The 22504-nt window shown below is 46.5% G+C and overlaps 1 protein-coding gene across 1 annotated transcript; it reads left to right on the top strand.

Moving 5' to 3' along the window:
* Positions 1 to 409: 409 nt before the first annotated feature.
* On the top strand, positions 410 to 13528 carry LOC311516355 (uncharacterized protein). Its single transcript, XM_084620337.1, has 3 exons — positions 410 to 7330; positions 10660 to 10762; positions 10950 to 13528. Exon 1 carries the CDS (start codon positions 2444 to 2446, stop codon positions 3257 to 3259), a length of 816 nt encoding a protein of 271 aa, XP_084476463.1. The 5' UTR covers positions 410 to 2443; the 3' UTR covers positions 3260 to 7330; positions 10660 to 10762; positions 10950 to 13528.
* Positions 13529 to 22504: the final 8976 nt, after the last annotated feature.

The following is a 22504-nucleotide window of genomic DNA, read 5'->3' as shown; positions in this document are numbered from 1 at the left end:
TCCCTATGCATGCTCCGCTTCACATATGCATGCGTTTCTTGAGCCTTTGATCAGATATTTTCCATTAGCAGTTTCTGTTTGGCCTGCACACGTGCTCTACACAACTTCATCCCTTGCTCTGAGGGTATACAGGGCTGTACAGGCGAACCAGTCTCCGTTCCTTTTCTTCTGCCTTGGCCTGAGACGGACCTCTAGCATGTCTGCCTCATGCCTGCCTCAGCATGTTTTGTAATTGTTTATTAGTTAGTATAGTGCTGTGTTGTTTGGTGTTAGTATAGAATTAGATAGTTGTCAGAGATTTCAGTTTTTTTCTTCCCCATTTTTCTGGGGAGCTTATTTGGCCTTCTGATGGGGTGGACTAGGCCATGAGGCTCACTGCTGGGGGCCTCAAGGTCCTGCCTCACTCTGCCCCAGAAAAGGGCAGTAGAGAGGTCCTCCAACCTGCCTAAAGCGACTGTGTGTGGGAAGCAGCCAATCAGGGCCCAGTGGGGCAGTATAAAAAGAGCTGCAGAGCCAGAGCGATTGTAGTTCCTTGCAAGAGCTGGAGGAGAGTGGATGGTGCTCCAGGCTAGCTGCTGGGACTCCACAAGGACAAGACCCTGAGGTAAGGGTGAAGAATGTGTGGGAGCCACGAGGAAGTGGCCCAGGGAATTAGAGCAGCAGCACAACTTAGCAGCGGTCACTGTGTCTCTTTATCTATCTACAGGGTCCCTGGTCTGGGAGTAGTGGGCGGGCCCGGATCCTCCCCAATCCCCAATTAGTCACTAGGGGAAGCGTCCTGGACTTTGAGGCACCCCAGAAGGGGGACTGAACTGTAGTGGCCCAACTGAAGAGCTGGGTCCTGAGAGGGCGAAGACATTGCCTCCAGGGAGGAGCCTTGGGGCATTCCTCTGTTCCAGAGCAGGGACATACTGAGAGAGGCCCCTGTTGGAGTTGTACCCCGGAAGGGGTTTGCTTTGCTTTTAACAGACACAGTGTGTGACTTGGCCAGAGGGCTGAGTCAGCGAAGACTACCACAGAAAGGTAGAGAGAGAGTGCAGGTACACGCACTCGGCCAGAGGGTGCTCATGAGAGGTGAGTGTGACCCGATTACACTGATACCAGAAGCGGGGATTGTTCGGACTGTCCCCTGCAAGCAAGGGGACCGTGGAAGAGCTATTATCAGCTCTAGGCCAGCGGAACGTGCAAAACCCCAGAAAGCTGCCCAGCAACAACACGGAAAAACCCTGGAGCAGCTTCAACCGCAACTCCAGGATCACCAGTCTCTTGGTTGGCAGGGAACTTGGCATCCACGACAGTGTCCACCCAGATGCCTCAAAGGAAAGAGTCTGCAGACCCCACCATAGAGCGGCAGGTACTATAGGCAAGTGGGGCAGGCGAGATGGGTTTACCCTGAGACAAGCCATGGTTGTAAGGCCAGACCCGGTTGCCTTGAGCGCCACCAAGACCAGTGATGGCCAGGCTGACCAAGACACCTGGCCCGAATTGTTGAGGCCCAGCCTATAGTAAAGGCGGAACAGAAGACTGTTGGGACTTAGTTTAGGGCTTGGAAGGCTGCCCCAGGAACAATTTGTTTCCATTGCAGGGAAATGGGCCACATGAGAAGGTATTGCCCTGAAAAAAACTCACTCGTGAAGGCAGTACTGGTATTATCATAGACCCAGGCCTCACCCTAATTGGCAAACCTGGGTTAGACAAGAAAGCAGAACTGGGGCCCATATGATAGAAATGGGAAAGCAGTTTTGAGGCTTGAACAACCCATTTCCTGAAGGCAAGACTCAGCCTCCGGTCTCTGTCCTAAAGGAAGAGAACATGGGCAATATACCTAATGTGTCACAGGAACTGTGGCAGAGCTCCAGCAGGGGTCCTCGGGGCCTAGTCCACCCCGTTGCATACCTTCCCCCCCCCCAAGATTGAGGTCATTTCAAGCAGTGAAAGAGATGTCCAAGCAGCTGGGACAGACCAAGCAAGACATAGCTGACCTTGAGAAGGCGAAGCTGTTGCTAGTGGCTGAATGCAAAGAGTTGGCCAAGGAAAGAAAAATGTCCGCCTAGGGAGAGAAACACTGGGTACGCAAGAGACGATGGGCAGGAACCCTGTGAAGGAGATGAGCTGAACCTAAACCTGGAGAAAGAAGTCTCCAATATAAAAGACAGAAGGAGTTGGAGCATCTGCTTGTTTGGAGATGGAATGCTCTGCCTACCATCAAGACCAGTGGGCCTGTACAGAAATAGAGGTGCAGGAGAGAGAGATCCTCTCATTGAGCAGAATGCTGAAGGACAGCCGGCAACAGAAGCTGGATCTAGAAAAAGCATGGCAGGCCTCAGGGGAGCAGCCTACCACACTGAGAAAGTTGCTAGAGATTAAGACCAGAGAAGTGATCCACACCTCTGTAAGTGTGGAGGTCTGAAGCACTGAGGCATGTCTGGAAACCCATGATAAGATGGTGAGCACAGAAAGGGAGTACCAAGAGGCTTGTGTGGATACCAGTGGGTTGGCTGATGGGCTAGACATCCAGAAAGACCTGAAAGGATCGGGCAGCAGTCTAATAAAGAAGTGGATGTCCTGTGGCAGAAACACTAAGATCCCATGCACAACAGAGGCTGCAATAATGGCAGTAGCCCACTCAGCTACACAGCAGACCTCTATTGTAAGAGGCTGGGGTGAGCTAGAAGAGAAGGCTGCTACTGCTGATCGGAAGTTGGCTGAAGTCCTGGAACTACGGACACAGGTTGCCCAATACCGGCAGCAGCTGGAAGAGATCTGCTCTTCACGGGACAGGATTGTGCAACAAACAGTAAAACAGGAGCAAGAGCTGACCCGCCTCAGAGTGGAGAAAGAGATGGGGGGACAGCAGTGCTTTCTGCTGCAAAAGGTCCTGCTCAAGCTCCAGAACCTGCTCAAGGTTCAGCCAGGATCAAAGTCCAACTTGGCTGAGGAGAATGAGCTGAAGTTGTGTGGATCGGGGCCACTACAGAAGGAAGATGACTTGGACAAGGACATACATCTGCCTGCTCTGGCTCTAAAACTCCGGAATTTTGATGTGGCAGCAGAGCAAGGCCAGAACAGGACCTCTGCTAAAAAGAAAAGCTCTTCCCAGAGCAAAAAGGAAGCTAAAAATGGTCCTAACCTGCTAAATGTTTTACACACAATAGTGTGGGTACAGAAAGAACAAAAGTGGGTATTGCTTGGCTATGTATTTAAAGAAGTGGGCAGAACAATACAGTGTCTGGTCTTTGGAAACCTGGAAGGGATCTGAACTCAGATAGAGAGATCCATAATTCTGAAGGCTGTACATGCAGATGCATCCAGAAGGACTCCTCTCCAGATCAGGCGGCCGAGGCAAAAGAATTTATTTCTGGGGAAATCCCAGCTTTGTTAACCAGCCTAGAGGCAGTAAAAGGCTTTGGTGATCTGAACATCGCTGTAGGGAGCCATGGTGGCTCCCCTCCGAACCAGAGGGTAAAGAGCCACCCTCTCAGCCTGAGTGGGCGGGGCCAGACCAAGCTTACGCCAATCCCCGGAAGGGGAGGGGTGGGACAGGAAGTACAAAGGGCGGGGCCCTTTGCCCAGTGAGGAGAGCACCAGGGAGGAGGACAGACACAGGCTGCTCCCTCGCGATCCTGCTGCTGACCCAGGGGAAGCCCTGGGCAAGGAGGAACCTGACTGGGAGAAAGGCCTGTGGCAACCAGGACTGCCAGCCGCTGAATACCCGGAGGACCTGGAGGGGCCCGGCTGTAGCCCGGGCCAGCGTGCGTCCGACACAGAGGGGGAGCTGGAGCTGCCAGCAGCGGAATACCCGGACGAGCTGGAGGGACCGGAGAGACCCGCTTGAGAGACTGGGTAGGAAGTAGCCCAAGGGCAGAACTGCACCGTGGGGTGGGTGTATTTGGTCAGCGGGCACGGATGGCCCCCGCTGACCCAGCGGCGGGACCTTCGCCTCCCGCCACTGACCGGGCTCTGGGCTGGAACGCAGTGGAGTTGCGTGGGCCTGAGTTCCCTTACCCCGGCCAGCCTGTCTTGGGTAGCAGAGCTGTGCGCTACAAACCCATACTGGCGCTCCCCTGCCTGAGGGGCGCGCTGCAGACTCGTGCCGGCACACCTTCTCCACTAATTCCCCAGCACCCGAAAGGTGTGACTAAGGCCTGCCAGTGGGACCATAGCTCTCCATTGCCCCCTAGGGGCTCGGAGGACCAACTGAAAGCTGTCACAGTCGCGCATGTGGTAAATTGACATGACATTGACTACAGAGGATTATGTGCACCGTATGGACTACCTACAGAAAGGGGGAAACTGTGGTGGGTAACTTCATATTTCTCTGAGGAAGATAAGGATATCACCAGGGACCTGGTTAATTTACTAGTGTCAGCCACACAAGAAGTACCCCCTTGGCTAAAGAACATGGCTAAAGGATAACTTTGGTTGAGCCCACCTTTGTGATAAGTTGGCTCTGAATAGAAGGAGCTCTCAGGGAGTGTGAACAATTAAAACCTCTCCAGAGAAAGATGTTTGAGAGGAACCCTGACTAACTGGGGCAATGAGATGGTTAAAAGCTCTCCAGGTAGAAAGGCCTGGGAGAGAAGTACCCTGAGGAAGTAGGGCAAAATTGATAGAAGATGTGTCACAGAGCTACTTAGGAAGGAGCCTGAAGTGGAAAATCTCTCCAGGCAGAGAGGCCTGGGAGAGAACCCTGACCAAAAGGGGTAGATATTATAAAAGCCTCTCCAGGTAGAAAGGCCTAAGGGAGAAGACTCTGATCCACTGGGGTACGAGACTGCCAAATCCCTCTGTACAGAGATGTGTGGCAGGGAAACTCTGAGAAACTGGGGCAAAGACTACTACAGCTCCCTGGGTAAGAGAGGCCAGGGAGGGAAAGCCCTCACAAATGGGGGCATGTGCAAAGGAAACTTCCCAGATAGAAAGGTTGGAGAGAGTAAATATCCTGCTAAACTAGGGCAAAAGATTGGGTAAGCAGAGACATTACATGCAAGAGCACCACCTCAGCCTTGTCTGAGGGTGGGAGGTGTGTGATGGGTGGACTAGACCTTGAGACCCCCTGCTAGAGGCCTTGAGGCCCTGCCACACCTCGCCCCAGAAAAGGGCAGTAGAGAGGTCCTCCAACCTGCCTAAAGCGACTGTGTGGGAAGCAGCCAATCAGGGCCCAGTGCGTCAGTATAAGAAGAGCTGCAGGGCCCAAGTGAGTGCAGTTCCTTGTGAGATCTGGAGGAGAGTGAATGGTGTTTCAGGCTAGCTGCTGGGACTCCACAAGGACCAGTCCCTGAGGTAAGGGTGAAGAATATGCGGGAGCCACGGGGAAGTACAGCAGCAGCACAACTTAGCAGCTGTTGCTGTATCCCTTTATCTATCTACAGGGTCCCTGGTCTGGGATCTGGAGTAGTGGGCGGGCCCAGATCCTCCCCAGTTAGTCACTAGGGGAAGCGTCCTGGACTTTGAGGCACCCCAGAAGGGGGACTGAACTGTAGTGGCCCAATAGCTCAGTGGTTAGAGCATTGGCCTGCTAAACCCAGGGTTGTGAGTTCAATCCTTGAGGGGGCCATTTAGGGATCTGGGGCAGAAATTGGGGATTGGTCCTGCTTTGAGAGGAGGTTGGACTAGATGACCTTCTGAGGTCCCTTCCAACCCTGATATTCTATGAACTGAAGAGCTGGGGCCTGAGAGGGCGAAGACATTGCCTCCAGGGAAGGAGCCCTGGGGCACTCCTCTATTCCAGAGAAGGGACAAACTGAGAGAGACATTACAGAGGGCACTGAGAGAGGCCCCTGTTGGAATTGTACCCCAGAAGCAGTTTGCTTTGCTTTTAATGCACAGACAGACGGTGTGTGACTTGGCTGGAGGGCTGAGTCAGCGAAGACTGCCACAAACAGGAAGAGAGAGAGTGCAGGCGCACACACTCGGCCAGGGGGCGCTCATGAGAGGTGATTGTGACCCCCTTACAGGCTCAGCTAACCAGGTTTCAAATGCTGCCTCTCTTGTCAGAAGGCTATTGTCATCAGCGATGGCCACTCTAAGTGTATCTGTTGCTTGGGAGAGTCCCATATCTGCCAAAAATGTAACTTTTGCCTGGCTCTAAAATCTAGAGCTTGCAAAAAATCAGGAGACCAAACTGGAGATGCTGATGAGGAAGGATGCCCTTCAACACGCTTCTGAGTCAGATCAGGAGACATCGCCCCTTCCCCCCGTACATCTGTCTCCGGACAGATCCAATGCCCCTTTGACTTAGGCTAAGGTCACCTAAGAAGGGGAAGATCTCAGAGGACTCAGGAAAAGCTCAGAAGAGGAGGAGCTTGGGCTCCTGCCATGAGGAGCCAGCTCCCAAGAAGTCCTGATCTCCTGTAGATCTGTGGTGTTGGAGTGCTCAGCCTCTGAACTTGGTCCTCTGGAGGTGAAAGACTCTTCTACCAGTACTGGCAGAGCAGGGAGATCCCAAAGTACTCTGAAGAAACACGGAGCTGGCAGGGCCCCACTACCATCTACCTCCATATCAGCACCATTTATTTTCAGACTTACCAATAGTGCCTTCCCACTCAGCTCCATCAGTAATGACAAAATCGAAGCACACACCTGTGCCCCTGGCTCCTTCTCACTTCAAACCAGCCGTTCCACCCAAGTCAACTGCTCCATCAGTACTAACCCACTCAGTACTGCAGGAATTCCATTACTCCAGGGTCTTGACATGTCAGTGTTAGGTGAACCAGAGTCCTTACTGTTTATGGGTACTGAACAACTCTTGGTCCTGAGACCCCGGTCTGTGGATTACCAGTGCTTCCTAGTACTGCAGTATTCTCTTCCCTTTTCTATTGGAGGCCCCCTATTGGAGGACATTGAGGGAGAATGAAGGTGACTTTCAGCTAATCAGTGCGGGGCTTCCTTCCGCACCCATTACAGGATCCTTGGTTGGCGTATTGGTAACAGTTTGCTAAACATCTGTCTTCATTATACTAGGAGAATAGGGCCACACAAACCCCCCAAATGAGGAGAACTTTGAGGAACAGGAAGATAGGGTAGACTAAGAGGCTACCCCTCAAACCTCAATTTTGCCTTCATCTCACGACAAAGCAGTCATGCCTCCATCACCATCAGTGGCTAACTATTTTCTCCAGTTCTAGGACCTTGGGAAGAGAGTGGCTGACATCCTGCAGATACTTCTTGAGGAGGTTAGACTCATATCACAAGCTCCTGGACATTTTGCAGTTGGTAACACCCAGCAAGCACTCCTGGATCCAGCAAAGTCTGCGTGGCAAAGTCCTGCCACCATCCTGCCAACTTGTAAACATGCAGATAAAAAGTATGTGCGCCTGTTCTTCCCCAGGTAAAAGTTCCTAGGGTTGTTATGGAGATACTAAAGGACATGGATATAACCTTCCAATAAAGTAATTGACACAGGCAGTATTTTTTCCAAAACTAAGTATCTTTTTATTGATGTATCTCAGGGATTTTGTGCTTTAGTTAGAATTTTTGAGACACAAATCCCTTATTGCAAGTTAAAGAGCACTTAAAATCACTTGAACTATATATGCTGTTGTAGTTTAAGTGAAGCAATTTGTTGCAAGTGGCCAGTTTGCTACAAATTGCTGACAGCAGATCTTAAATTGCTTTAAAGTTTACATAAGTAAAATATAATTAAAACACACACACATTTCAAATGTGCACATACTACCCCTGTATATTATCCTATACTATACTTTTACTAAACTATAATTAAAAAGAATATTAAGCTTACTCTATAAATCTGTTGCTGTTTTCTTTTAAAAATCAAATCGCTGCTGTTCAGTTCCTGGTCAGTCTGCTTCACTCCACCTCTCTTTTTTCTCTCTCTTCAGCAGTTTTTCTTTGGCTTCTATTGCTGGCTCCCCGGCTCTTCCCGCACACCTCTCTGCTTTTCAGATGCTGCCTCCAGACTCAAAAAACTGCCTGGCAGCTGGTTTTTTATGCTACATTGTAGCTCTTTCTTTATATACCTTCCTATTCTTAGAAACAATTAACTCACTCACACATGCTCAGTCTTGACCATTACCTCAGAATTCCAATGGACAGCTCTGACCTTTTAAAGCTAGTTTTGACTGATATGAGTGGGTTCTGATCTGCTTAGCCAGCTGATGTTTGTCACCCCTTACTGCACATGCTCACCGTTGTCCTTTACCTCAGAGCTGTGATTCTACCAAGCCCTACACACACACATACTTAGCTCTTTGTCAGGCACCATTTTAGAAATCCTAAGTTTTCACTGATCAGTCTCAAGATCTGCAGCATCCATCTCAGGGTGGAGTGATTTTTTTTGCTTATTCAGAATTGACATCAGAAATAGAAAGTAAAGACTGGAGAATTTTCTCTAGTAATAGGGCCAGGATCATTTGCTATACCAAGGACTTCCCTTTGACCTCTCTTTGGACTCATGGGTATTCTTGAAAGTTTTAGTGATAGTGGCTGCTTACCTTCAGTGAGACAAATTTAGTCTTCCAGTGTCTCAATGCCCAGCAAATCGAGGGCTGATCTTAGAAAGCAGTACTAACTTCCACCCAGACAGCTTTAGTTTTAGCTTTAGCAAAACCTTTGATACGGTCTCCCACAGTATTCTCGCCAGCAAGTTAAAGTATGGATTGGATGATTGGACTATAAGGTGGATAAAAAGTTGGCTAGATCGTCGGGCTCAACAGGTAGTGATCAACGGCTCGATGTCTAGTTGGCAGCCGGTATCAAATGGAGTGCCCCAGGGGTTGGTCCTGGGGCTGGTTTTGTTCACATCTTAATTAATGATCTGGATGATGGGATGGATTGCACCCTTAGCAAATTCACAGATTATACTAATCTGGGGAGAGAGGAGATACTCGGTAGGGTAGGATTGGGCCAAAGAAATCTGAGGTTCAACAAGGACAAGTGCAGAGTCCTGCACTTAGGACAGAAGAATCCCATGCACTGATACAGGCTGGGGACTGACTGGCTAAGCAGCAGTTCTGCAGAAAAGGACCTGGGGATTACAGTGGACAAGAAGCTGGATATGAATCAACAGTGTGCCCTCGTTGTCAAGAAGGCTAATGGTATATTGGGCTGCATTAGTAGGAGCATTGCCAGCAGATGGAGGGAAGTGATTATTCCCTTATTTGGCACTGGTGAGGCCACATCTGGAGTATTGCATCCAGTTTTGGGCCCTCCACCACAGAAAGGATGTGGACAAATTGGAGACAGTCCAGTGGAGGGCAATGAAAATGATTAGGTGGCTGGGGCACATGACTTATGAGGAGAGGCTGAGGGAACTGGGCTTATTTAGTCTGCAGAAGAGAAGAGTAAGGGGGGATTTGATAGCAGCCTTCAACTACCTGAAGGGGGGTTCCAAAAAGAATGGAGCTAAGCTGTTCTCAGTGATGGCAGATGACAGAAAAAGAAGTAATGGTCTCAAGTTGCAGTGTGGGAGGTCTAGATTGGATATTAGGAAAAACTATTTCACTAGGAGGGTGGTGAAGCACTGAAATGGGTTACCTCGGGAGGTGGTGGAATCTCCATCCTTAGAGGTTTTTAAGGCCCAGCTTGACAAAACCCTGGCTGGGGTGATTTAGTTGGTATTGGCCCTGCTCCGAGTAGAGGGTTGGACTAGATGACCTCCTGACCTCTTCCAACCCTGATATTCTATGATTCTATGACAGTATACACTCTCTCTCTCTTATCTGGAAGGTAAGTCTCCAGCTAAACATACAGAAGTCTAAATTAGCCCCTCTACAGAGAATACAATTAATGAGGATATATTTGGATTCGTTGATAGCCAGGGCCTTCCATCCCAGAGACAGATTCATAACTTTGTCAAATCTGGTTGGGACTATTTAAGGAAGCCCCTGTACTGCAATAAGGAACTGTTTGCAGCTCCTGTGTCATATGGCAGCTTGCACCTTTGTGACTAAGCATGCAAGATTATGCCTCTGCTGCTTTCAGGGATGGTTCAGGAGGAGCTAATCCTCAGCAGGAAACACCTTGGACAAACAGGTTATGCTGTCCCTCCAGCAAAGAACTCCCTGGCTTGGTGGAAAGATCAATGCAATGTCTGTGCTGGCACCCCTCTCATCCTCCCATCTCTAACAATAACTGATAATGGACATATCACTGTTAGAGTGGGGTGCATATCTCAACATACACTCAACTCAGGGCAGATGGTCACCTCAGGAAGCCAGTCTCCATATCAACTTGTTAAAACTCAGGCCATTCAGAGAATACCACTTTCTATCCCTCACCAAAGGCAAATTAATCAGAATCATGATAGACAATGTGGCTTGCATGTTTAATATCAACAAACAGGGAGGAGCAAGATCCACTTCCCCGTGTGCCAAAGCTATAAAGTTATGGAACTGATGTATAGCCCATCAGATTCAGATCTCAGCCATTTACCTTCCTGGAGTCCAGAGTATCACAGTTGATAAGCATATCAGCCACTTCTCCCAGGACTACAAATGAGAGTTGGACACTCAAATCCTGCATGGGTTATTGAAAAGGTGGGCATGTTTACCCACTATTTGGACCCAAAGCATCTGCAATACTGGCTTGCCTATAACCATAAACTGATTGTCCATTTACTCCGCCCAAATGGGTAATAAGGGGTGGCTTGCCCTAGAGGAGTTGCCAGGGGTTTACCAGGGGTTTGTCTCTAACCCACAGAGAATTCCCCAGAGCAGACTAATTCTGCTAACCCATGGAAGGACACGGATACAGGCCTCTGCTCAAAGGATTGACATTCAAGCAAGAATTCTTTGAAAGCAAAGTATCCTTTATTTAAAAGAAAAAATAAATTACAATACATTCAATGAAGCTAGAAAGAAAGCACTACAATCTATAAGACTACATAGAATGCAATTATTTTTCACCTAGAAATCTTAAGATGTCAGATTTCTATCTTAACCAGTATGTTAATCTACCAGTATTTTTTTCCTAAACTATATAAATCCCAGCAGGACTCCCTTCATATAGTAGATGTATGCTGGACATTTCGGAAATCACCTAGACTCTTCATCTCTATCTCAGATAGAACAAAGGGGTCCACAATCTCTTTTTCACAGAGACTGTCGAGATGGATTTCTGCATGTACTGTAGCTTGCTGTGATGCAGCTGGTCCGTTGCCGCCCCAAAGGATTATAGCACACTCTACCAGATCACATGCAGCTTCCACAGCATTACTCCGAAACTTTCCAGAGTCTGAGATATGCAGAACAGCTATATGGGCTTCAATGCGTTCCTTTTCTAAATACTATGCCTTGGCCCATGCTATCAGATCTGATGCGGCACTTGGTTCTGCTGCATTGCTTTCAGTCTTGGACTTGATTCCGAAGCTCCCTCCTCCCTGTGACGATACTACTTAGGAGTCACCTGATGTGAAGCACCTATAGGGAAGCTACTCGAAGAAGAAAAGATTACTCACCTTGTGCTGTAACTGGTTCCTCGAGATGTCCCCCTGTGGATGCTCCACTACCCACCCTCCTTCATCTTTTCTTCATACTATTCTCATGAGGTGTTCAGACAGAGAAGGAACTGAGGGTGGTTTGCCCACATAGCCTTATTTACCCTCAGAAGTGTGGCATGAGGTTGTATAGAGCATATGTGCGGCCCGAACAGACACTAACGGAAAATCTCCAATCCGGGCTCAAGAGGCACATTCACACTTGAAGCGGAGCACCCATAGGGACACACATTTTGAAGAACCACAGTTACTACAGAAGATGAGTAATCTTTTCTTAAATAATCAATTTGTAAGCACCCTAGAGGATGATAGGGTTATAATGAATAGCCCCCGTGAATTTGTCAAGAACTAATCATGCCAAAGTAATCTAATTTCCTTCTCTGACAGGGTCACTGGCCTAGTGAATGGGGCGGGGGGAAGCGGTAGATGTGATATCTTGATTTTTAGCAAGGCTTTTCACAGTCCCACATGACATTCTCATAAGTAAACTAGGGAAGTGTGGCCTAAAAGAAATGACTATAAGGTGAGTGCACAACTGGTTGAAAGACCATACTCCAAAGAAAAGGAGTACTTTGGCACCTTAGAGACTAACAAATTTATTTGAGCATAGGCTTTCGTGAGCTACAGCTCACTTCATCGGATGCATGCTGTGGAAAATACAGTGGGGAGATTTACATACACAGAGAACATGAAACAACGGGTGTTACCATACACACTGTAACAAGAGTGATCAGGTAAGGTGAGCTATTACCAGCAGGCGAGCAGGGGCGGGGGAACCTTTTTTAGTGATAATCAAGGTGGGCCATTTCCAGCAGTTGACAAGAATGTGTGAGGAACAGAAAGGGTCGGGGGGTGGGGAGAAATAAACATGGGGAAATAGTTTTACTTTGTGTAATGACACATCCATTTCCAGTCTTTATTCAAACCTAAGTTAAGCCCCAGCGCCAGGACCAATACCCCTGACACCAGTCCCCCCTGCACTGGGACCACGCTCCCCAGTAAAGTCACTGGTCAGTTACAATCACCAGTAGCCTCAACCAGTAAACAGACTCAGGCATAGACAGCGCCTCCCTAGTTGCTGGAATGTGGTTCCTCTGGCACGGAGGCCCAGCTCAGCCCATCGCCCTGGTCTCAGCGATGGGATTAGGTACCGGAACCTTCTGCGCTGTCCACCACACTACAGTGGCAGCAAGGCCAATGGCCAGCACAGTAGCCATATTGGGGAGCATGGGGCGTTCTGGTTCTCCTTCAGATTCTTCCTTAAAACTGCTTTGCCATGGTGCTTACAAAAAACTTGACAATGGTTAGGCTGTTGGTGTGCTGAGACCACTGCCTATCATGCTGATGAATATTGTCTCATTGTTTCCTTGTACTCCCCAACTGGTCTGTCTGTATCCATCCATTGTCTTTTATCTTATACTTAAATTGTAAGCTCTTTGGGGCCAGAACTGTCTTTTTGTTCTGTGTTTTGTATAGTGCCTAGTCCTGATCCAGGAGTGGGTTTCTAGGCACTATGATAATACCAATAATAAATAATACTAAAGTCCCCTTGTGCTTTGAGACAGGGAGAACAATAGCTCCCAATCTACTTTATCTGTACCAGTCGTTATTTTAGCTCCTTATACCATGTCCTCTTATTCATCTCCTTTCTATGATAAGCAGTCCCAGTTCTTTCAGTCTCTCTTCATATGAGAGTTTTTCCAGGTCCTGAATCATTATTACCCTTTTCTGAACACACTCTAATTGTTCATTACCTTTTTTGAGATGGGGCAACCACTACTGCACACAGCATTCCAGATGAAGCTGTATCATTGACTTCAGAATGGATTATCTGCATAAATTTGCTCTACATTTAGATAACAGTTTTAGGATGCATCCGGTTTAGGTAATATCTATATCCTGGGCTAAATAACTTCTGAGGTCAAAGTCTGAGATCTACATTAGCCAAAAAACACCCTCCAGTTATATTTATAAGTTGAGCCTTGCATTTACTAGATATTATTGATATGAAATTACTGACCACCAAATAAAGCTTCATGTGTCCAGAATTTGAATGTGTCATTATATTTAGTTATAATTTAGCTTTATCTGGTCAAAAATATACAGTGGTGTACTAGTAATGTTATTAGCTATTAAAATGAATAGGAAAAACACTGAAGAATTCAGAATGATACAGCTAAAATTCTATGTTGTCCCAGGAAAGAGCCTTAATGGATTTTAATTTACTGAATAAATCATAATTTGATATTGATTGCTTGAAATGTATGTGTATGTGTTTAAATGTGCATTACTTATTTTTAAGTAAAAAAAGTCAATATTTTTCATATATATATGTGTGTGTGTGTGTGTGTATAAATGTTCTGTAATTGAACTAAACATTACACTTTATATTTTTCTATAGTGTCCTTAAATAGAGTACCACAAAAAAATTTAGACACAGCAAAGCTGGAATGTTGAATCAAAACTTTAAAAAACTACAATAATACCTTTAATTAATTTGAATCTCTCTTTAATATTTAAAAACTTGTGTTAGCAATGCAAGCTGAATGTTCTGCTGCTTTATCAGCATTATACAGTATTAACTTCATCCAACTAAGGTACTTACAAATTATAAATTTCAACATAACAGAAAGCATTATACTAGGATTTAAAAAATAATCCAATAAGGATGCACTTTTCAAAATTGCCTAAGTAATTTAGAAGCCCAATTACTAGGGCCCTACCAAATTCATGGTCAATTTTAGGATTTTAAAAATGGTCAATTTCATGATGTCAGCTATTATAATCTGAAATTTCATGGTGTTGTAATTGTAGGGGTTCTGATCCAAAAAGGAGTTAGGGGAGGGGAATCACAAAGTTATTGTGGGGGTGGGGTTGCGGTATTGCTACTCTTACTTCTGCGCTGCTGCAAGCGGCAGAGCTCCCTTCAGAACTAGGCAGCTGGAGAGTAGCAGCTGCTGGCCGGGAGCCCAGATCTGAAGGAAGAGCCGCCACCAGCAGCAGCGCAGAAGTAAGGCTGGCATGGTATAGTATTGCCACCCTTACTTCTGTGCTGCTGCCTGCAGAGCTGGACCCTCCGTCAGCAGCCACCACTCTCTGGCTGCCCAGCTCTGAAGGTAGCGCAGAAGTAAGGGTGGCAATATCATGACCCTCATAAAATAGCCTTGCGACCCCTCTGCAACTCTCTTTTGGGTCAGAACCCTCAATTTGAGAAATGCTGGTTTCTCCCAGGAAATCTGTATAGTATAGGGTAAAAGTGCTCACAAGATCAGATTTCACGGGGGAAGACCAAATTTCATGGTCCATGACACATTTTTCACGGCAATGAATTTGGTAGGGCTGTACCAATTACCATTAAAAGTCAATGGGACTTGTATTAAGTGACTTAGGTTTTTGAAAAAAATCACATCTAAAGTTGTTGCTTTGGTTATTTCTGGTATTTACTTACACCTCCTTATTCCATGGAGACCTTAAGGCCTTCACCACTGCCTTCCATCTTTGGTGGTCTCTTGCTGCAGTCTTTGCTTTTTCCCCTCATGTCATTTTAATAGCTTTCAATTCAGCTTTTGTTGTGAATTTCCAAGTTGTCCTAGGTCTACTTCATTGCCTTTTGCCATGGGGATTCCAGTCCAGCACCTGTCTTCTCAGGCTGTTGGTTTTTTCCTCCATGTGTGTCCTAACTACCTCCTTTTTCATTCCATAATTTCCTGTCATATCGGTCTCTGTTTCATCCTCCTCCAAAGTTCTTAATTTGTGATTTTTTTTTTCTGGCCATGATGAGAATTTGTCTAAGGCAGCTCTTTATAAAAACTTGGAGTTTAGATAATAAAGTTTTGATAGGTCTCCAAGTTTCAGCACCATACGATAGATTTTACAAGGGTGTTAAATACTCGAAGTTCAGAGGGCAAGTCTATGTGTCTCCAGATCAGCTTTAGGGTTATGAAGACATGTCTGCCTTTAATTATTCTGGTTTTAATATCTTCATCTGTTCCACCTGTTTAGCTACAATGCTACTGAGTGAAGTGTTGGACCTTTTATGTCAATTCCAGAAAATGTTGTTGGTGTTTCTTGTTGTGTATTGTTCCTCATGGAATTAGTTCTCTCAATGTTGTTTTACAGCCCTACTAACTGTGCATTCATCTGGAGATTATTTGTTTTCGCTTGCATATCTCTGTGAGTATGGGACAGCAGGTTGATGTCATCTGCAAAGTTCAGGTCTTCTAGCTTGTGTGTAGAAATCTGCTGTATACCCGTTGGCTGTTCTATGGTCTCTCTCATTACCCACTCAGTTACCAATAGGAAGACCATGGGTAACATAAGGCATCTTCGTAGTCTTAGTGTAAGCTACTGGGGCATGGGTGGCCTTCCTTGTGGGTGGAGCAGAACCTTGCCTGGTAATTGTGGTGGCAGTTTGGGTAACAACAAGGGAAGATCCAGGGATCAGGTTCTGGTCTAAGGCTGAATCTGGAGTCAGAGTTGAGGGGGCCAAGTCGAAGATCAGAACTGGAGTCAGAATCCAAAGCCTAAGCTGAAGGATAAGTCAAAGTCCCAGTCATATCCGGGGGTTCAGAGTCGGGCATCAAAGGGTAAGCCAGAGTCACAGTCAGGGATGTAACCAAGAGTCAGAGCCAGGAATCAGAAACCAGAATGGCACAGAGAGACTGGGGCTGGGAGCAAGGACTGGAAGCAGGAAGCAGCAATGAGAGCGAGGTAAGTACAGCTGTGGGCATGGTACACACTCAGCAGCTGCTGTGCTTGTGCTGCAAGACTCAAGTAGCAGACCACTGGCTCCTCTGTCCAATCAGGAAGTGCAGCCATTTTGAGGGGACTTACTGGGCCCAGCTCAGCTTTCTGTGTTGCCTAGTGACCAGTCTGGGAGTCAGCTGTTCCCCTGCCATAGGTCTTCTTCTAGGGTCTGTTGAGCCTGGTTTGTCTGGGTATTGTTGGTGGAATTCTTGTAACACAGCAGGGGCATGGCTTTTTTTAAGGGCTCCCAATATCTCTTCTCTGGCCTGTACCCCTTCCAATCCATAAGGTACTAGAGCTTACCCCTTACTGATCAGGAATCAAGGATTTGGTGGACCTCATGCTTTTCCTGTCCCTGATCACTATGGGTGGGCCATTTCCTGCACAAATCCAGGTTCTCTCACCTGGAGTGAGTTTGTGTGTGTCCCCGGGAAAAAGGGGGGGGGGGGTGAGAGAGCCTGGATTTGTGCTGGACATGGCCCACCTTGATTACCATGCACATTGTGAAGAGAGTTGTCACTTTGGATGGGCTATTACCAGCAGGAGAGTGAGTTTGTGTGTGGGGGGGGTGGAGGGTGAGAACCTGGATTTGTGCTGGAAATGGCCCAACTTGATGATCACTTTAGATAAGCTATTACCAGCAGGACAGTGGGGTGGGAGGAGGTATTGTTTCATGATCTCTGTGTGTAGATAATGTCTGCTGCAGTTTCCACGGTATGCATCCGTGGAAGTGAGCTGTAGCTCACGAAAGCTCATGCTCAAATAAATTGGTTAGTCTCTAAGGTGCCACAAGTACTCCTTTTCTTCACACAGAGACAGGCACTAGCTGAATCCTCCCAGCCTTGTACCTCAGGAATATACTGTTTTGCACTGCTCAAGACTAATAGTGTAAGTTGATTAATTGGTTCATCACTTCATCAATGGAAAGTGGATATACACTAGCCTTTGTGAACCAGAGCAGATTTACCACACTCTTCAGGCAAACTCACTGGTAAAAATAAACAGTAAAACAAATTTATTGATTACAAAAGATAGATTAAGTGATTATAAGTGATGGGCAAAAAGTCAGAATGGTTACCAAAATAAAATATAAGCATGCAGTCTAAACTCTCAACCCTATCAGACTGGGCAACATCTAGATTAAGCAGTTTTTCTCACCCCACTGGATATTGAAGTTCATAGTACGCAGTTTTCACCCTTGAAACCTGAGACAGCCTTCTCTGTTGGACTTTTCAGAGTGTCCTTGTTGCTTGCAGCATAGGTGTGCAGGAGGAGAAAAGGCCAAGCATGGGCCCCCTGTGTTCTGTTTTATACCTTTAATCCATCTGCTTGGAGAACACAAGTCCAGGCATGTCTGGTGGACATTGCCGAGTCACCAGGCAAGGTTGAGTAATTCCCCTGATGTTGCCTTATGCAAATGAGTCATTGAATTGTAACTCTCTTGCTGGACAGTGATTATTGATGATTGTTCAACACCCGCCTAGGCATTGGTTAGCTCCCTTGTCCTTGTCTTTGGGGATCAAATATCTGGGCAATTCCCCAACTCTCAGCATATTTTAGTGACAACCATACAACACAATCTCATAACTTCATATGCACTAATGATATACATATTTAGATAGAACAATGGCTTTTAGCAGATCATAACCTTTCCTCTGATACCTCACGTGGCATGCTTTGTGAAATATCACAATTATATATAAATTATTAATATGGGGGTTACAGGGCACTCCCCTGATGTACAGAGTGTCACACCTTCCACCCAGAAAAGGGTTGCTGACAAACGGCTTGAGAAGAGGGACATAGAAGACAGGGTGGATTTTGAGGGACACTGGGAGCTGGAGCTTGAAGGTCACTAGTTGATCTGGAAGGGGCTGAGACACTTGTGGTTGAGCTTGACAGAGGGATAGGCAGGGGAATTCCTGCCAGACCCGGGAGATGAACTGGGTGCCTCTGTCATGCAATCTGGAGTGGTTCATGACTGCGTACCAGTCTCAGGGCAGATAGTCAAAAAGCAGGGCAGACAACCCGAACTGGTGGTATGTTCTGTAATTAGATTTCACCAACCCAGTAACACGTGTGAACTCCTGGATCACTGTAACAATCTTACCGTGGAGTCACAAATAGTCCCCCGGGCACTACAGTCTATCTTGTCACCCATGCAAGGTGGACTTAGTGATAAATGATCACTTACACCAAAAAATCACAAAATATTCAGGTTGCTCCCAGCTCCAAGAGACTAGTCACTTACCCCAGATCAGTTTGTACCTTCAGTCTCACACACTGACAATGCTGGTAGCCAATCCTATAGTAAACTAACTAAGGATTTATTAAATAGGGAAAAGAACTTAGTTATTTACAGGTTAAAGCAGGCAACATGTAAGTACAAATGAGTCAGTCTGTGGTTCTAAAAGGGGACAGTGATATAGTAATCTTTCTACTGAATGTCTTTCAGGGCCAACCCATGTTGACCCTGGGGATCTCTGCTTTTTGTTTCTTAGCTCCAACCCTTGTAAGAGTCCAAACAGCAAAGAGAGATCCAGTTTTTCCTTGTCTGGGATTTTTAATCCACTAAAGAGTACAAGCTGATGAAAAAACAGTTCATGTGTGGGGGTCTCTTTACTGGAGGAGTTAGGAATGCAATCAACAGGGCCTCTCTCCTTTGATGCTATACAGTACCCCATTTACCTTCAGTGGGCCATTGTGTATGCAGGACGAGCCCTTTACGTTAATGCTTCTTTTCCTGTTGGGGGAGTTAAGCGATTATAAAGGTTTACAATGCAAACACTCCATATAACTTTACCCCATGGGCTATAGAGGTTATAAATCGGATCAATACATACAGCATCCTACAAGCATTTTGTGCCATTGGGAGTGGAGCAGCTCCACAATGAAGTCCATCAAGAAGATGGAGCAAGAATGTGGAGGTGTGGAAAGGGGCTGGAGAAGGCCCACTGGTCTCATGCACAGCCTTTTAGTGCAAGCGCAGAGATCACACATCCTAATATAGTCTTTAACATGTTTCATAAGGTTGGACACCAAAAAATACCTGAAAATCAGATTCCTGGTCTTAAACTGGTCAAAATGCCCTGCCATGGGGGAATCATGGTACAAGCTCAGTACTTTGAGTTGGGGTTCTCCTTCAGGGATGTAAAGGCAATCTCCTTTTAGATGGAAGTTTGACCTGGAGGAGGGCTCAGGGTTTTCCAGAGACTGGCAGATTGGTACCACACATGGGTCGCTGAGGAGCAGAGTGGATAGCAGTCATCAGAGGGTTAATACCCATCCCTCCAATGAAATGGATACAAACATCCTTCTCAACTTCATCTTGTTCATTCTTTAGGGAAAAGGCATCTATCTTCCCATTTTTAGTCTCTGGGTGATAAGTAACAGTAATATTGAATCTGGGTTTAAAAAAAAAATGCCCAATGGCTATGGTTTTGGTTTAACTGTTGGGCTGGCTGTAGATGCTGTTTGTTTGTGGTCCATCCAAACTTGGATGTTGGTGCTGGCCACTCCAAGGAGGAACCACCACTCCTCAAAGGCCAGGAGTTCCTTCTCCCAAATATCATAGTTTTTCTCTCGGTTGCCAAGAGAAAAGGGCACGGGGTGGAATAGCTGGCAGAGTCCTGCGACTTGAGAAATGACTGCGACTTCAGCAAAGTCCAAGGCATCAATTCCAATGATGAAGACCCAAGCACAGTCTGGGTGGGTTAGGATGGGGCAGATGTGAAGACCCTTTTAAGTTGTCAAACATAGCCTGCCAGTGTGACAGGCAAATTTGGTCCCCTTCTTAAGGAGGGACATTAAGAAGGTGACCAGGGTGGAAAACCCCTTAATTAATCACCTGTAAAAATTTACAAAGCCCAGGAATTACTTTACCCCTTGCATATTTGAGGGTGCTTTCCACTCTGTGATCACTAGTACCTTGCTGAAGTCCACAGTGAAATCTGCCAGGGAGATGACATAACCGAGAAACGCCACCATTTCTGTGTCAAATTTGCATTTTTTAGGCTTAGACTTAGTCAGAACCAACTTCCTGCCATCTAGGAGGATGCGTACATGGTGGTCCCGGAGCTCTTGATTTTCAGAGAAGATTAGAGTGTCATCTAAATAGATTATCATGAACTGATCCAGGATATCCCGAAAGACCTCATTCATAAAATGCTGGAAGGTAGCAGGAGCATTACAGAGGCCAAATGGCCAAAGAGTCAAAATAGACATATCTAGATCAGAATGCTGTGTTCCACTCATCCCCTGGCCAGAGTCTGCCAAAGTTACACACTCCACGCAGGTCTAATTTCATGAAGGTCCAGGCTGATTGGAGTCTCTTCATGAGCACATCATTAAGGAAAAAGGGATATCAGTTGTGAGCCACGATTTGATTTAGTGCTGGGTAATCAGTGCATGGTTGGAGAGAACCATTCTTCTTGGCTACGAAGAATATAGGGGTACCAACTGGGGAGGTGGACGGACAAATAAATCCCTTCTGTGGGTGTTCCTCTAGATATTCCTGGAGGGCTTGCAGCTCTCGCTCAGGCCATGTCTACACTTACTGGTAGATTGGCACTACGGCGATGGATGCAGCGGTATCAATTTAGCGGGTCTGGTGAAGAGCCACGAAATCAATCACAGAGCACTCTCTGGTCAGCTCCTTTACTCCAACTCCCCGAGAAGAGCAAGGTAAGTCGGCAGAAGAGCGTCTCCCATCAACACAGCACGGCATAGACATCACGGTGAGTCAACCTAAACTGCATTGACTTCGGTTAGGTTATTCATGTAACTGGAGTACCGTAACTTAGGTCAATTTACTGCAGTGACATAGACAAGGCCTAAAAGATAGTGTAAATGTGTCTGAAGGAAACCTCTGTTCCTGGGCAAAAGTTCAATAGAACACTCATAACTGCAGTGGGGTGATAGGAAGTCCACTTTCTGTTTTTTGAATACTCTAGCAAACTCCAGATATTTGACAAGAATCTTAAATGTGGCTGGGCCGGCTGCTTGTCTCTCCAAGAGTCTCAGGGGCTGGAGTACTCAAATTGTAAGCTGCTGGACCATGGTTGGTCTACCTACTGTGGAGCACGACCTTGCCTGGTGGCTGTGGTGGCAGTTCAGGTAATGACAAGCAAAGACCTAGGGATCAGGTGTTACCCAGGGTTATCAGAACCCCCAACAGGGGCAACTTAAGTATTTCACTCCAGGAGGTGTAAGGAATAAATCAACAGGAACTCAGCAATTCTGTCTGATCAAGGAGTAATGCAAGTAAACATGCTTTTGTCTAACATTGCAGCTTATTAGATTTAAGCACACAGACTAAGCAATAGGTTTAGAAAATTCCAGATATTTACCTATATTCTGAGACGGTATTGAGTAATCAACGACAGGTCAGCGCTGGCCAAACACCTCCCTGCTGGGGTGTAAAGATGTCAAGAAAAATGTCTCTCCCAGGATGGCTCCTGAGGACTGCTCCCAAATACACTCTATTATCTGAACTTTTTATAACTAACTTCTTCTAAACAGGTCATAATGACCCCCACTAAATCAGCACTTTTCCTAACTTTCAATAAACTTACTATCAGAGGTGTCGAGACTCAAGGCTGTCCATCCACATAATTTTTTTTCATTCTCAGTTATTTACTTTTTCTTCCCCTCCTCCCATACTGATTAGCAAAACTGCCAGTAGTTATGACCTTGCTTCTGAAACCCTGTCTCCAAATTAACCCTTTTCTATGTGGTGTTCTATTTCATTAATTCATAGTGGCTGAGTGCACATAATATCATTGCAATTAGCTTGATCACATTCTGGGATATATACACCTCTCAGATCCAGGGCAACACAGATACCATCCAATGGTGAAGCTGGAGTCAGGGTTGAGGGGCCAGGCCGAAAGTCAGAACCAGAGGCAGAAGCCAACACCTAAGGCGAACTCATAGACAGGGACATAGCAAAGAGTTGGAGTCAGAAGGCAGTAGGTACAGGCTGGGGCAGGGCTAGGAGCAAGGCAGGACTGGACTGGGCTGGGAGCAAGGGCTGGAAGCAGGCTGGAGCACGGTAAGCACCACGGCAGGTATGGTACAGCTAAGCAGTGGCTGTACTGCTCCTGCAGGGCTCAAGTAGGAGACCACAGGCTCCTCTGCCCAATCAGGAAGTGCAGCTGTTTGGAGGGATCTCATTAGGCCCAGCTGAGCTTACTGCATTGCCTAGCAGTCAGTCTGGGAGCCAGTTGTGTGTCCGACCCTCAGTTTGCTGTTATGTATTACTTGGCATGTCATGTTTACATAGAAATTCTGGATAATATTTGC

Source organism: Lepidochelys olivacea, assembly GCF_965140295.1.
Source record: "Lepidochelys olivacea isolate rLepOli2 genome assembly, chromosome: 2".
In the NCBI taxonomy this organism is placed as follows: domain Eukaryota; kingdom Metazoa; phylum Chordata; order Testudines; family Cheloniidae; genus Lepidochelys; species Lepidochelys olivacea.
This window is presented reverse-complemented; position numbering and strand designations above follow the sequence as displayed.

Bases quoted from the DNA above. Each gene is read 5' to 3' on its own strand.
- LOC311516355 (XM_084620337.1), top strand. From the start codon at position 2,444: ATGGTGAGCACAGAAAGGGAGTACCAAGAGGCTTGTGTGGATACCAGT.